Below are 15,667 nucleotides of genomic sequence, written 5' to 3' on the forward strand. Positions count from 1 at the left end.
TACAATTTATTAGGCCTTATGTACTGTTATCTTGGCGTTATATTTTTCCTAATCTGTTATTAATGTGAAATCTTTGTTGTGGCTATTTTAGTCCACCTTGGTATATTTTAGGGTATAGATTAATGGAACTCAGCATACTGGTTGGTAAACAGTTGTTAACATGTTTTTCAGCTGATTTTTTTTTAGGTGTTGAGTAACCTTTTGATGTTGGGGTAGCTGAAGACAGTCCTAATAGTGTTATTAATGGGAGGATTTATTTGTGGCCGTATTCGGCTTACAGTATATTTTAGGATACAAATTAATGGAATTCTCAACACTTGTAGGTAAAACACTGGTTAGCACGCATCTTAGCTGGCTTTAATTAGATATGTTTTATTTGAGCACTAAAAGTTGATTAGTTTTGACGTGTTCACGTAAATCATTTAGTTATTAGGAAAAAAATTCTAATGTGAAGAAGTAATTCGATCTGGATTTTAAAAAAACAAAAAACTGACAGTCTCTGTCACTTTATATGGTCTGTTGTTTACCTGATCGTGTTACGTGTTAATTTTGTATGAACATTTGAATGGTTTTTTTTTTTTAAATTAGCAAGAGGGTTTTTTTTTCTTCTGGCTTTTAAAATGAGATTAATCTGTCTTGTCTCAGCTATTTCAGCAACAAACACAACAAAACACGTTATTTTTCTAAGAACGTCACTTAGCATTTCAATTTTGGAATTACTTGTATTACGTTTTAAGCTTAATTAACTGTTTGATATACATTAAACTCGTTGCTGTTGTATCTTATAATCTTTTTTAATTTAAAAATATTATTTTCAAATAGCTAAATTTTAAGTCAATACGTTCATACTTCTCATATGAATGTGATCATATCTATCTATATATATAATTCTCTTCTTGGAGACGTTAGAAAACAAGCTGTAAGCGCGCCTTGCAGTCCCCTCCCTTCCTCTCTATGAAAGTTTGGTGAGCTGTGGTTCACGCTAAATGTTTACAATCGTAGAGCCGGGTTTAGTGACGGCTAATAGGGGCAGATAATTTAGTTTAAACTTAGGGGAGGTAACTAAGAAGAGGCTGCTTTCACGGGGGGGGGGGAGTTGGGGTTGGGGAAAGGAGGAAGGGGGGGCGGTTAGCGTCCTTAACGAGCTACTGATAGTGATTTAAAGCAAATATATTCAGTGGTAGCATTGGTACTGTCGAATTCACAAATCATGAATAACTGAAAAGTAGAAAATAAAACAACTAAATAGCGGAGTCTGATACGCCGCGGGTCGGCTCGTAATCTCTATTGTTTTTATGTAGACTAGTCAGTTTTTCATAAAATGGCGGGCCCTTATTACGGTAGATAAAACTCTACGGACACAATATTGTTCATTTGAAAAGGCGTGATGAAATAATGAAAAGGGCCGTGAGTGCTGGAACTCGACAGATATGCGAGAAGCCAGTCAACGAGTCTCATGTGCGACCAGCTGGAAGTAATGGGAAACCCGAAGCTCCTGCGCGAGGTGTGCAATCAGCGGTGGAATGAGAACCCATAGAAACGTGCCATCTCATCTCTAGGGCTTGAACAATGCTTTCTCGTGACGATGCGTTCTTGTCCCCCGTGTGGTGCCCCCACTCCACGATTTTGTTCAATTACAGACAACTTTATCTGCTTATTTAGTCCGTGGCTTCCCCTCTTTTTTTCAAATTGTACTATAAATAGCTCCGACTTGCTCGCCAGAACAATATCTAGATTGAATAGACATTATAATGAACAAATATGAAGAAGCTTGAATACATGCAAATAACCAAATGAACACAAAACAGCCAGTAGGCACAAAATAATAATAACCCGAACAGTGTAAACATTAAACTTAACCCCTCCTTCCACACCCGCCCTCCAAGTAAACTACACGGTATGATATAATCTTACATTACAATCAACAGTAAGTTAAAGCCACTTTTTCTATAACAGATATTTCGCGATTGTTAACTTCAGATACTAGGATCGTTGCTTAAGATTTCATTCAGTCCCTATGTATACACTTTCATTCAGTCCCTATGTATACACAAATTCATCTGGGGGAATTAATGACCGCTACCTGGCGCTTTAACATGCTGAGGTACGAAAATAGATTTGTTAAATCTGTTCCACTAGACCACCGTGTTAAATTAAATTAAAATTCGTTTAGGTTGATGTGTAAAAAATCTATTATATTGTTATCCTGTGATGATGGGACTCGTTTCTTAAAGTACTCTGAACATCAAAAAATGTCGAAACTGTTTTGAAAATCAGGAAATTTGATCGTGCTGATCTAGCATTGCTATTGAATGTTCAACCATAAACACAATGAGCTTGTACTAAATCTTGACATTCACACCAGATGGCTATAGATGGGAATTTACGGCAGATCGTTTCAGAACGGCTACTGGCAAAGTACTGGGTTTTATGAGGCATCCGTCGCTTATCAACAAACTAATCTCGCGGAACAAGCGATCAGTGTGGTGGTCGTTCTCCGAGGGCTGGATGGGATTCACGTCCCAGCAGTAGCCTTCAGAGAGGAAACCTTTCCTTCCTTAAAAAAAGTCGACAGTTATTGATGGCTTGGTTCAACGTCGAATAGTAAACAAATCGTTAACCCAAAATATAAAACGAAATAATTAATTTTTTTTTTAGTTTCTAAGACGTGCCTGGCAGATTAAATTTTGTTGATCGTCTGGTTGCATCCCAGTTGCTTTTTGTCCAATTAGAAGGTTTACATAGTTGGCTTGAACAAACGCCGGTCCATCGGGCGTCCAATTATGATATCCCAGCGTTAGGCGAACTGTAATTTAAACTGGTCTCATAATAGCATGCTGCAGTGTTGCGCCTCCGTGATAAGAGCGATACAATAATAACAGGTTTAAATGCCAATCACTTTAGTCTATTAGCCTGCTGTTTAACTCTAAAGGAACGTCGTTAAGACCACTTAAAACATTAATTAATTTAATAGTAGAATAAAAGAAACATGGTACAAATTAAAAGCAGGACATTATCTGTAGAATAGACGTATTCGTCTGCCTACAAGCCTTCCTCTCTCCATCTGGGCTGCATATGTAGGTCTATTAGTGTACGTCTATATATGACTCTCTTGTATGTATGTATGTATGTATGTATGTATGTATGTATGTATGTATGTATGTATGTATGTATGTATGTATGTATGTATGTATGTATGTATGTATGTATGTATGTATGTATGTATGTATGTATGTATGTATGTATGTATGTATGTATGTATGTATGTATGTATTAAACTTAAAAGCCCTTGTGAAGATTTCCTCCTATTTCTCCCCCACGAGAGTGCAAAGATTACTGTACCAGATCTCCATTTCCCCCAAGCCTTCTCTAGCCCCTACGTCCCATCTGTAATTTTTTTTACGTTATCTCTTTGTGATTCCCGACAAGGCAATTAAAACTGGGAGGACGAAAAAAAAAGGAAATTTAAATCTAGTGTGAATGGAATTTATTTCCCCGCGTAACGTTTAGGTTGTGGGCACATCCTAGACTGGAAATAAATAGTAATTACATGGAGCGTGGAGGTCTTGTTGGCCCGGTGAGGTGAGCTGCTCTCAAGTGACAATCGATATGGACCATAATGCCAGCACCAGCCTTTACTTTAATTAATGACCTTGTCCTCTACAATGCCGGCCTTCATTCCAGGAATGGCTAATTTTATTAGCAAGTACATACGTTTAGAATGTGCAGAATTTATGTATAATATGTGTTCATACAGCTATACGTTGTTTTCTAATTATTTAAATGATTTTTTTAACTAGTAGTGTTATATGTTAGCAGGCACAACCTTTCTTAAAAAATAATTTGTCACGCTTATAATAAGCCAACCACTGTAATAGAATTACTCGTTCTACTTTATCTTAAGTTGAACAATGTATGTAAATGAAATGATAATGTTACAAGGAGAGTAGAGAAATCAGTATAACAGATAAAGCTATAGATCTAAAATTGGTCAAGCGTTTAGAAGGATAACCCACAAGGGTCCGTAGCTAACGTGTGTTACAGTAACAGTCATTTGTAACAAAATACAAAGCTCACAGAAGTATTATATGCCTCCTGATTTGTCACATTCATGATGTCTTTATTATATGAGAGAGCAGAGTACACTAAGGTTTGACAGCATTAACAACCAGCCTACACATCCATGTATGTTGTTGCATTTCTACCTATCTGCTATCTACAAACGTAAAACACGGTTACAAGGTGCGCCAATACTTACGCTTCTCAGTTCACATTTAATTAAATTCATGTTAGAGAACGATCGATCACTGACATACGTAGGCCTGAATAACCCAATCCCACCTTATTGTTTTTTTTAACTCCTGACACGAAAAACAATTAGGAATCTAATCTGAATTCTTAAACCTGCTGCAGAAGTGTGTTAGTGTAGTGAAATATTTTTTACGTTCATCTATTTTAATTTAACATTCAAAACAGTTAGACGTCGTTAAGTAAAATGCTAATGAGTATTCGATGTCGTCATTATAAAACCTTTGAGCTCAGCTGTGTATACCGGAGATATAAAAACACGTATTATGTCAACAATTTTTAACATAATTTGTTGGGTTGTTTTGTATATCCTTCTACCGAGTTTTCAAGTTCGGCTGTCTATTCTGTACGTTTATTAAAGTAACTTTTATGAACTTATCTGTCTGATTCTTTAAAACTTACCGCGGGTTGCAAAAGGTTAACACAGAAATTAGAAGAATATTATGTGTTTATAATGGCTAGTATTGTTTGATTATTATTTTTTTTCATTACGGTTGTTTGTTTTGTTTTCTTTGATTACTTCTTTAATTTATTTTTGTTTTGTACACTTTTTAACTTTGTGCTGAAATACTAAACACAAGCTGCTGTGTTGGGTTTAAAAATAACTTGTCGCCGACTTTCTTTCTTTACGTAAACGGCTCAGGAGGTGTCTCCCATTAGCCAGGCAGGCCTCAACACGGCAAGCTCCGACTAACTGGCCTATTACTTATTGGATAGTTCGCTTCAATAATTACCGATGAAAAAGCAATCCGAAGAAGTACGAAAATTTAAGAATACAAACTATAGCTCTTTATCAAACAATTTGAACATTATTTGACTAGCAATAACTGTAGCACATTGAAAATAGAAGATGACTATAGACGGTCCAGCTTTGATGTTTACATCGAGAGAAATACCCGCCGGTTCCAGTTTCTAATCCCTAAGCTTTGATTGATAAATAGTGGGGTTCCTGCAGAGTCTTTATATTGGCCGAGACCCTTTATAAAGCGGCCACAGTGTGCTCTCTAATCCCGACTTTTTGTTTGTTCCGTCGTGAAATAAAAACAATCCGCGCTGTGTTATATTGACAGACTCACCTAGTCATCTTTATTACCAAAACTCCTGCTGGGACTTGTAACGTAGCTTTGTATTTGTAAAGTGCTACAGACATAGCTGGTCACCTTCCTGCCCGTAACTCTAGCTGGGGTATGTGCGGCCAACTACAGCTCTCTTGAGTGCTCTGTCTTGATCCAGTCTCACTAGGTGGCACCATATGAGACACAACACAGTCATCTTCCTCAGATTTTCCCTTGTGTTTTTTGGAAGGCCTATTGCCCTGTGAGTTTATTTTAGTCCAGCTAATATTGGTTGATAATTCATGCAGCGTGATTCTGACCAGCCTCATTTCCCCTCCAGGTTTCTTCGTGTGTCCTGGTCCTAAACATTAAACTGTTAGCTACAGCTGTTAGATTTTTAAAGTGCCCAACATATACAGCACCCGTGGTTTTTGGAGTTCTGAGTTAATTGAGAATACCTGTCACAAAAAAATTGTATAACGAGCCCCTTGTGAATGATAAATGTCTTGTTAGAGTTTGGTTGGAGTTTTGAGAGAAGCAATACGCAATTTGGAGATTTTTTGGGCAGAAAATAATGATAAAACCTCTCTAGTGTCAACATTGGAAATTGTTTATATGCAACTATTAGGTGGATGAAAGGTATTATATAAAAATTATATATATATATATATATATATATATATATATATATATATATATATATATATATATATATATATATATATATATATATATATATATATATATATATATATATATATATATAAAAGACAAACGTGTATTAAAGCGTCGGTATAATATTCCTATGTAGTCAGTTGTTGGATCCTCTTATATTCTCATTAACTACAAAAACTTTACAATATTTTCTTTTTTCATGAAATTAACCCCCATTAAGTATCCCTAACGTTTTTTTTTTATCTGTAGACAAGAATCTTCCGTAGTCAGATGTTGTTGTCCCCCCCCCCTCCCCTTTAGATACCCATAAACCACACGCCACCACATTATTCTATTGACTGGAATTAGCCAACATTAAATATTCCCAGCACTTTCCCGGCGAGTTGCGTTGAACGAATGATCTCACATGAAGGAAGTAATGTTTTCACTAAACGAAATACACAAGAGGGCAGATCGTAAATGAAAATGCCAGTCTAGAAGGATGATAATATCAAGAACTCGAAACACGGCCAATCTTTTACTTTGTCTTTAGGAAATCGAATGTTGCTCTTTTTTGTGGTTTAGTCAGATATCATATCTCTTTGATAATATGGTAATGTTCTTAATAAATTTATCTCTTTTGTGCGAGGTACAACCATATACCACATTTCTTTAACAATATGTTTATGTTATTAGAAAAATAACTTTTGCTCGGTATATGTGGTATAGAGATTGTATCCGTGTCTACATTTGGCGTTGAATTAACACTTTATAGCATCATTGACAAACGTCCAGTTTCTTGAAATGTCGTCTGTCTGTCATGTATGAAGGAAATCTACTTTTGGTAACTTTTTCAATTACCAAACGATATTATTTATTGCTTGTTTATATCCTTGTAATCGGCTTGTCTACAAGTTGATTGAGAAAATCCCACACGCTCAGCCGTAGCGATGACACATTTAAAAAAAAAAGGTTCTATGTGTCACGGTTCGCCCCATACAGTCGACGAATTATGTAAACAGGACTCATTCAATAAAAATGCAACTTTATCATCAATAGCCAGACGGTCGGTGTGGTATGCCTAGCTGCACCCGCTCCTTAGAGATGTTGTATGTCGTGCTCTGGCGGACCTCCTAAAAATAGAACCCGCTAATTTAGAAGCCCAACAAAATGGCTGATAAACCTGTTGACATAACTCGGTCGTCTTAGTTTGACCAAAGAAATTGAAAGCTAATTGACTTTAAAAAAATTATTTCTTCACCATCTCCCAGCACTGCCTGCGATGATTGATGTGAATGTGTCTCGATAACAGGCCAAAACAAACTCTCCTCTCTGGCCGAGGACGGTGGAGGGTAGTTGAAAGTAAATTGTGTGTGTGCAGTAGAAAATAAGAGTTACTTGCTCCTGCTTCACTGTGTGAGCCCGTTTCTTTATAAGACATTGAACCTGTCTGTCCAGAATTTTTTTAAAAAGCTAGATGGGGTTAAAATTGAATTGGAGGTTTAGCATGGCTTCAGGTTTTTAAACTGTAATATCTAATATATAGAGGACGGCGTGGCCAAGTGGTAGAGCACTAGACTGCTTATCCGAAAGTTTCAAGTTTAAATCCGGGTTCAATCAGTATATCGTCCCTGATTTAACCCAGCTAGTATGGTTATTATGGTATCTAATCTTGTTACCTATCCTCAGCTGTTGTTAAAGGTATGCAATCTTGTTACCTGTCTTTACCTGTTGTTAAGGTATGAAATCTTATTTGCCCTTTCTTGTTACCTGCCCTTTCTTATTATCTGCCCTCACCTGTTAAGGTATGCAATCTTGTTACCTGCCCTTACCTGTTGTTAAGGTATGCAATATTGTTATTTGTCCTTTCTTGTTACCTGCCCCTTTCTTATTATCTGCCCTCATCTGTTAAGGTATGCAATCTTGATACCTGCCCCCCCCCCCCACCCCAGTTGAAAAGGTTGGTGGCGCTTTTTACCAGTCACTACCCCACAGCAGTGTTTATTTTGGTGCCACACAATTGATGTAGATAACAGTTAAATCAGCGTGTAAAACCTTGTTGCCTTTTATTTTTTAACTTGGACTGTGTATAATTCAATACTTCAGCTTAAAATGGGCTTTCAATTCTTTTTCTAACCCTTTTGGCGCCCCGTTTTGAATGTATGCTATTGGACTATTTTCGATTGTTGATAAGATTGGGGGAAAAATTACGGTATTGTAATAAATGGGATAACAGGAAAACATTGATGTAAAAATAAAGCTGCAGCTGTTTTATTTCTGAGCCAAAATGCATCTGAAACTCGCTAAAAACATCCCCGCAATTGGATTGCTTTGAGGGCTCTAACCCCCTTATCCCGTCCTCGGGTGAACTTTACAACTCCTGCCACATTCCCAGAAACCACAAAGGCGGGGAATAAAGAAGCATTATCCATTAAGTCGTTGTTTTTATTCTTGTCGTGAGCTCACGTGATGGGGGAGGACAGAAAAAGTGTACCGGCCACGAGACGTAGAGTTGTGTCCAGCGCATGACAGACCGGTGACCCGTTTCCTGGCACTGTTTATTGCATCATTCTACCCCATCGGCCTCAGAGTGATCTATGGGAGTTTTAATAAACACAGTAATGCTGTGTAACCAAGCCATTCATTCTAATCTTCTTTTTTTATAGAAATTATTAAAAATAGGTTCGCGTTGTAGGCATCGTATTCCATCACAGAACCCCCTTTAAAAAACGTCCTTTTAAATACATTGTTTTACATGGGAGCTTTTTGTTTCAACTGTCAGAGCTAAGCCGGGGTATCAAGCACGGCGTGATAGTGGCGCCACACTTCCGGTCTACTCTGATCACTGGCTATCCGAGGGTTCCAGTGGTACGTTCGATACGTACAAAAAGCTTTTGCACTGTATGAATATCAACGTTCGTGGGGTTGGGGGGGGGGGGTAACGGGAGGCAGTTATTAGAGACGTGGATTTAAAAAGTAAATAAGGTGTTGTATAAGTTGTAGCCTTTTATGTACTGATGTTTATTTTGCTGAGTTGTGTTCTAGCCTATACTATAGCAACTTTAATGTCGATATAAGCCGGTCTGATAAAATGTTCTGTGAAAAGGGATTAAATTAACTTTTAATAGCTCGCTCATTTGAAGTCATTAGGCAGAAATTTGTAATCCCTCTCACATCGTTAACAGACATTATATTTCCATGTTGCTTTTTAAAGTGTGCACATAACTGCAAACGTTGTTTCTTGTGCCGTGATTTATCACCCTTTCCAACACCCACGAATCCTTATCACACAATTATTCTTCATGTTGGTTTAAAATTCTCCTCGTAACCTGCGCGATTAGTTGACTGCCGTCTTGTTGCATCATCCATGGGGTTACAGTAAGATTTCTCTTGGGTTAACACATTGATTCGGTGAGAAAGTTATATGCTAAAAGTCTTCTTCGATCGATGTATTGTGTAATGTAGGTTCAATTACATAAAAAAAAAATCTCGGAACGCTAATGTCTAATCGCAGCAGGCCCTAGTCACATTAACACAACCACTCCTACCCCAGCCGATCACCCGATACAGAAAATAAATAGATGTACGTTATTGCGAAATGGTGCTACGGTTGGAATGGCTTGGAAGGGAATTATATTTTAATGAAGTACAATCCCTAACACACATTCAGGAATGAAGACTCTCGTATATTTCTATCATAATGCTGTCAAAATGTTTTTAATGCTAAGAAATCTTTAAATCTGCGTTGATCATCATTTCAGTGTAATCCATGTTGATCATTTCTATATATTCCATGCTGATCAACATTTAATAGCAATGAAAGATACAGGAAAAGTCGGTAGAACATCTCTAAATAGCTAATAGAATTGATATGTGGAGGGGGTGGCTGGGAAGATGAAAATCAAATATGACTGAAGCGACATATTGATTCAAAAATAGAACCACTTCCGGTTGATGTTTCGTACACGTCAAGTCGATCTTTGCCTCCCTTTTTTTTTCTCTTCATATTTCTCGGTGTAATAAAGCACTGATCAAATAACGATAGTCAACATGTGTTACAGGGGCGCATTAGCTCCAACACTAGTTGCTGAAACTCCACCGGTTACTGAAACTCCACCGGTTACTGAAACTCCACCAGTTGCTAATACTTCACCAATTACTGAAACCCCACCAGTTACTGAAACTCCACCGGTTACTGAAACTCCACCATTTGCTAATAACTTAAATCCTCAACCCTCGCGTCTACTCCACAACTCCCTAGGTGCACTGAAAGAAAAAAATGGCCATATGCCCCTCTCCCCGTATCCGCCCTGTCTTAAACAAAATAACTCACCTAAGAATATCAGAACCTACAAATCTGGCCAAGCGCAGTTATTGATTTCCCTGTTGTGGTCCTTCTCTCTCTCACTGGCATCCCATCCTTCTTGGTATTATTTCCTTCCTTTTTCTCCCTCATTCAGTTTACGCTTTATTCTCCACTACGTTTATTTTTTTTTTCGTTATTGATTACGCCCCCCCCCCCCTCCTTTCCCGCTAATTTACATGTCGCGCCACCCCCTGCCCCCGCCTCTACCAACTTGCCCAACCCACTGTCTCATGTCTCTCCGCTCATTCCAACTCGGCGCTTTAAACACAAATTCCCGAAACCATGATCTAAAACGCGCCAACCTGAACGCTTAGAAATGATAATAGACTTCAATCCCCCCCCCCCCCCTCCCCGTTTCTCATTGTTGTGCTATGGAGGATCTCGGTGACGACCTATCCGTCCTAAGACCCCCCTCGCCCATCTTAAACTTCCTTTTATTTATTTCATTATGCACGTGGGTGAGGGAGGTGAGGGATTGCCTCTTGGTTGTCTGACGTCGAATGAGGCAATATCCCCTACCTCACGGGAGACTTGTCCCATTTATTAGATGGTGCTTTTTTCCTGGTCAGACAGTGAATTATATTGGCGCTGCGTGTAATACTTCAATAGAGCATGCGGTTTTTTTTTAAAGAGTAGTAAAATAGACACCCGGCGATTAGATATATTCACACACGCGTAAAGGTACTTTAAACTAGAACTACACACATTTTTAAACCATAGACTTGCTTTCATTTTAATCTTATTCTAGCTCTACTCTTTAACCTAAACATCTAGAGCTAAAGTATATTTTGATAATCGATACCAGCAATGTGAATATGTTTACTTTAATATTTGGCGTTAAGGCATTTGTTATTCATTAAATGTTGTACATTTTAATGCCCATAACATAATTCCTAATTTGTCACTCACGCCTGAGCCAACATATAAAATATAGCTCGTCCATTATCCGTTAATTCAGTGGACATTGACCCACGTACAATTCTGGATGGCTGCTCTCCCAACTTAACCCAGGCGTGTAATTCATGCTACGCGCCCAGCGGTCATTAGCCACCTACCATGTGGTAGATCTGCCTCCAGTAAACGTCTTGCCATCATTACCCACCTACCATGTGGTAGATCTGCCTCCAGTAAACGTCTTGCCATCATTACCCACCTACCATGTGGTAGATCTGCCTCCAGTAAACGTCTTGCCATCATTACCCACCTACCATGTGGTAGATCTGCCTCCAGTAAACGTATTGCCATCATTACCCACCTACCATGTGGTAGATCTGCCTCCAGTAAACGTCTTGCCATCATTACCCACCTACCATGTGGTAGATCTGCCTCCAGTAAACGTATTGCCATCATTACCCACCTACCATGTGGTAGATCTGCCTCCAGTAAACGTATTGCCATCATTACCCACCTACCATGTGGTAGATCTGCCTCCAGTAAACGTCTTGCCATCATTACCCACCTACCATGTGGTAGATCTGCCTCCAGTAAACGTATTGCCATCATTACCCACCTACCATGTGGTAGATCTGCCTCCAGTAAACGTCTTGCCATCATTACCCACCTACCATGTGGTAGATCTGCCTCCAGTAAACGTCTTGCCATCATTACCCACCTACCATGTGGTAGATCTGCCTCCAGTAAACGTCTTGCCATCATTACCCACCTACCATGTGGTAGATCTGCCTCCAGTAAACGTCTTGCCATCATTACCCACCTACCATGTGGTAGATCTGCCTCCAGTAAACGTCTTGCCATCATTACCCACCTACCATGTGGTAGATCTGCCTCCAGTAAACGTCTTGCCATCATTACCCACCTACCATGTGGTAGATCTGCCTCCAGTAAACGTATTGCCATCATTACCCACCTACCATGTGGTAGATCTGCCTCCAGTAAACGTCTTGCCATCATTACCCACCTACCATGTGGTAGATCTGCCTTCAGTAAACGTCTTGCCATCATTACCCACCTACCATGTGGTAGATCTGCCTCCAGTAAACGTCTTGCCATCATTACCCACCTACCATGTGGTAGATCTGCCTCCAGTAAACGTCTTGCCATCATTACCCACCTACCATGTGGTAGATCTGCCTCCAGTAAACGTCTTGCCATCATTACCCACCTACCATGTGGTAGATCTGCCTCCAGTAAACGTCTTGCCATCCTTACCCACCTACCATGTGGTAGATCTGTTTGTCTCCAGTAAACGTCTTGCCATCATTACCCACCTACCATGTGGTAGATCTGCTAGCCTCCAGTAAACGTCTTGCCATCATTACCCACCTACCATGTGGTAGATCTGCCTCCAGTAAACGTCTTGCCATCATTACCCACCTACCATGTGGTAGATCTGCCTCCAGTAAACGTCTTGCCATCATTACCCACCTACCATGTGGTAGATCTGCTAGCCTCCAGTAAACGTCTTACCATCCTTACCCACCTACCATGTAGTAGATCACAGCGCTACCCCCTCCATCATGCGATGAACACCCCAGGGTGACGTTAGTTCTGTATTATGTAAATGTCTAGCGTGAGTCAATCGTACTAAAATCGTTTTTTTTATTGTATTGTCAGCTTAGCTTACTCTCGTCCCTACACCGCCCACGTTCGATCTCTGACGCGAGGTTACAATCTGGTTCCAGTATTAACGGGCCGGTCATTATGTTACACTGGGAACACCTCACGGGCTCGGTTAGGGCGTGGGTGGTAATGGGCTGTTGACGGGTACGTGGGTTAATGATATGTACGACTGACTGATCCTAGAATGGACTGGCAGTCCGACTAGGTCAAGGTTCTAAAAGTGGAACTTCACGATGTAGTTCATGCCAGTTGTATGAGAAGGTTGCGTGGGTTTCGGTAATCATTAAATCAGATAATAGCTTGATACAGCACTATGATTCTATCTGTAGCTTGATACAGCACTATGATTCTATCCTACCACTGTTGTCACCACATCTTTAATCCCTGTGTTATTTTCCCCCACAGATCCAGTGGACAAGTCTCAAATCTCAACCTATACGATTGGTATGTACAAACTGACAACCTCACTCTTTATTTAGAATTTTAATCGCATCGTATTTATTGTGTTGGTGTACACTTTAGACCCATCAAACAGTACACTACACAAAGAATGTGTCACAATTTAATAAAAACGTTATCACCATGGTTCAAGTATTTACATTGCACCACTTCTCTTGATATGTTATTACTGTTAACTATTCTTGACTTGCTAAGAAAAGATAAGAAATTATTATACATACACATTTTTTTTTCAAAATCTTGTTTCTTATTCATGCAAATATGTAAAGTAGTGTTCTTTTTTTTCCTTTAAAATTATTACTTCTTATGTCTGTGACATACGTAAAGTTTGTCATATGATACGTCTTTTGTGTCATATTTTGATGATACTTTGTGTTTGATTAGAAGGCACCAACTTCTTATAACCTGACCACCCAAAGTACACCTATCAATTTATGACGTGACCACCCAAAGTACACCTATCAATTTATGACGTGACCACCTAAAGTACACCTATCGATTTATGACGTGACCACCCAAAGTATACCTATCAATTTAAAAAATTTATGACGTGACCACCCAAAGTACACCTATCAATTTATGACCTGACCACCTAAAGTACACCTATCAATTTATGACCTGACCACCCAAAGTACACCTATCAATTTATGACGTGACCACCTAAAGTACACCTATCAATTTATGACGGGACCACCCAAAGTACACCTATCAATTTATGACGTGACCACCTAAAGTACACCTATCAATTTGACAAAATTATCGCTTTTACCCCGAAGCTTCGCTTTCACATGTCCCATACAATTACAATTGTCTCAGAAATTTCTCTACAAAATAGGAAGCCTTTTGTGATAGGTTTTTAAAAAATAAACGGTAACCCAGTTTATATATATATATATATATATATATATATATATATATATATATATATATATATATATATATATATATATATATATATATAAAGATATAGATATAATCCTTTTTCAAATGTCTAATGAAATGTAACACACGTTGCCCTCCACACCCCTCCCGCCCTGTGATCCCAACTGTCAGTACTTGGATGAGGTCATCGTGGAAACAGAGACATGCGAGCAGCCGAGAGCCCCGAACAATCAGAGCCAGCAGACGTAAGTTGGACGTATTGTTGTGCTATGATGGGTCTCGTTGGCCAGCAGCCAGTGGGTTTTTTTTTTCTTTTGCTACAATCATTTGGCTTATGTTTTGGGGGAAGAAAATGGAAAATAAAAAGTGTTTCTTCTACGACTAATTGAGTTTGTGCTAGCTGATTGTATTGACCGCAGGCATTTTGAAATGGGATAAGTTGGTCGTTCTACTAAGGGGAGATAATTGTTATCAGTTTTTCTTAAAAAAAGCAAAAGTTGTCTTACTTTGATTCAAAGCTAAAATTACAATTTTAACTGAAAAAAATAAGAGAATGAAGTGGTGTATTTAGATATAGATCTAAATCGATATCTTGGACACCATTCATTGGGTTAAATCAGATGAATATTAAACTATAGATAATCATATAGTGTACTTATTTTTAGAGGGGGTGGGGGGTGTAAGGGGGCACTCATAGATGTCACACCATGTTAGCCAGTTTCACCCTCCCCCCACTCATCACAATGCAGGGCTACCACCCCCACCTCCTCCCTTCCCTTATAATATCAGACATTAACATTTCCATTTTCTTTGGGTTAAGTTTTAGTTTACTTGCCAGTCATTGCTTTTTGTTGCCTTTTAACCACTAAGCTTTTAAAATTACTTGGAGAATCCTACTAGTCCTGACATCTTGCTTTAACTGTGTGGCCAGGCTGGAGGGTGACTGCTTACTCCAAAAGTTTCTAGTTCTGACTTGGGGCAATTGAGGCTTATTAGCTGGGGGCCAGTAATCCATCTGGTAGAGAAAACTCAAATCAAATCAAAGCTGCTGTTTTCTTGGGTGGACAAGCTATGGAAGCAAATGTAGAAAGAAATAGCTGAAAAAAGCTCAAGGGGTAGTGGAAGGGTCATAGGGTACCTAACATGTTGACATGCAATAACTAATTGCATTCAAGGAAATCACCTCCTATGTTGTAATTTAGAATGAGGAAAAATTAGCTTCCACAATAGCTTCTAGCTCAAGTTTGAACTCTTGTAACCTCTAAGTTCAGAGGTCAGCCAACAGTAAACCTATATGAAGCCTAAGCTGCCTCATTGTGTGGGCCAGCATTCAAGTTATAAAAAAAAAATTGTCATTCAGTTG

General features: G+C 38.9%; 1 protein-coding gene across 3 annotated transcripts in view; it reads left to right on the plus strand.

Annotated features, from left to right (window-relative positions):
- LOC131953077 (bridge-like lipid transfer protein family member 3B) overlaps positions 1–15,667 on the plus strand; it is a 71,787-nt gene that overhangs the window by 19,142 nt on the left and 36,978 nt on the right. For all 3 annotated transcript variants that reach the window (XM_059316105.1, XM_059316106.1, XM_059316107.1), the window contains exons 3-4: positions 13,369–13,407; positions 14,476–14,549. In XM_059316105.1, the coding sequence (XP_059172088.1) occupies positions 13,369–13,407; positions 14,476–14,549 (113 nt within the window). The remainder of the gene's footprint in view (positions 1–13,368; positions 13,408–14,475; positions 14,550–15,667) is intronic.

This window comes from Physella acuta, unplaced genomic scaffold (assembly GCF_028476545.2).
Source record: "Physella acuta isolate Inbredline_101_S28 unplaced genomic scaffold, ASM2847654v3 ptg000904l, whole genome shotgun sequence".
Lineage (NCBI taxonomy): Eukaryota > Metazoa > Mollusca > Gastropoda > Physidae > Physella > Physella acuta.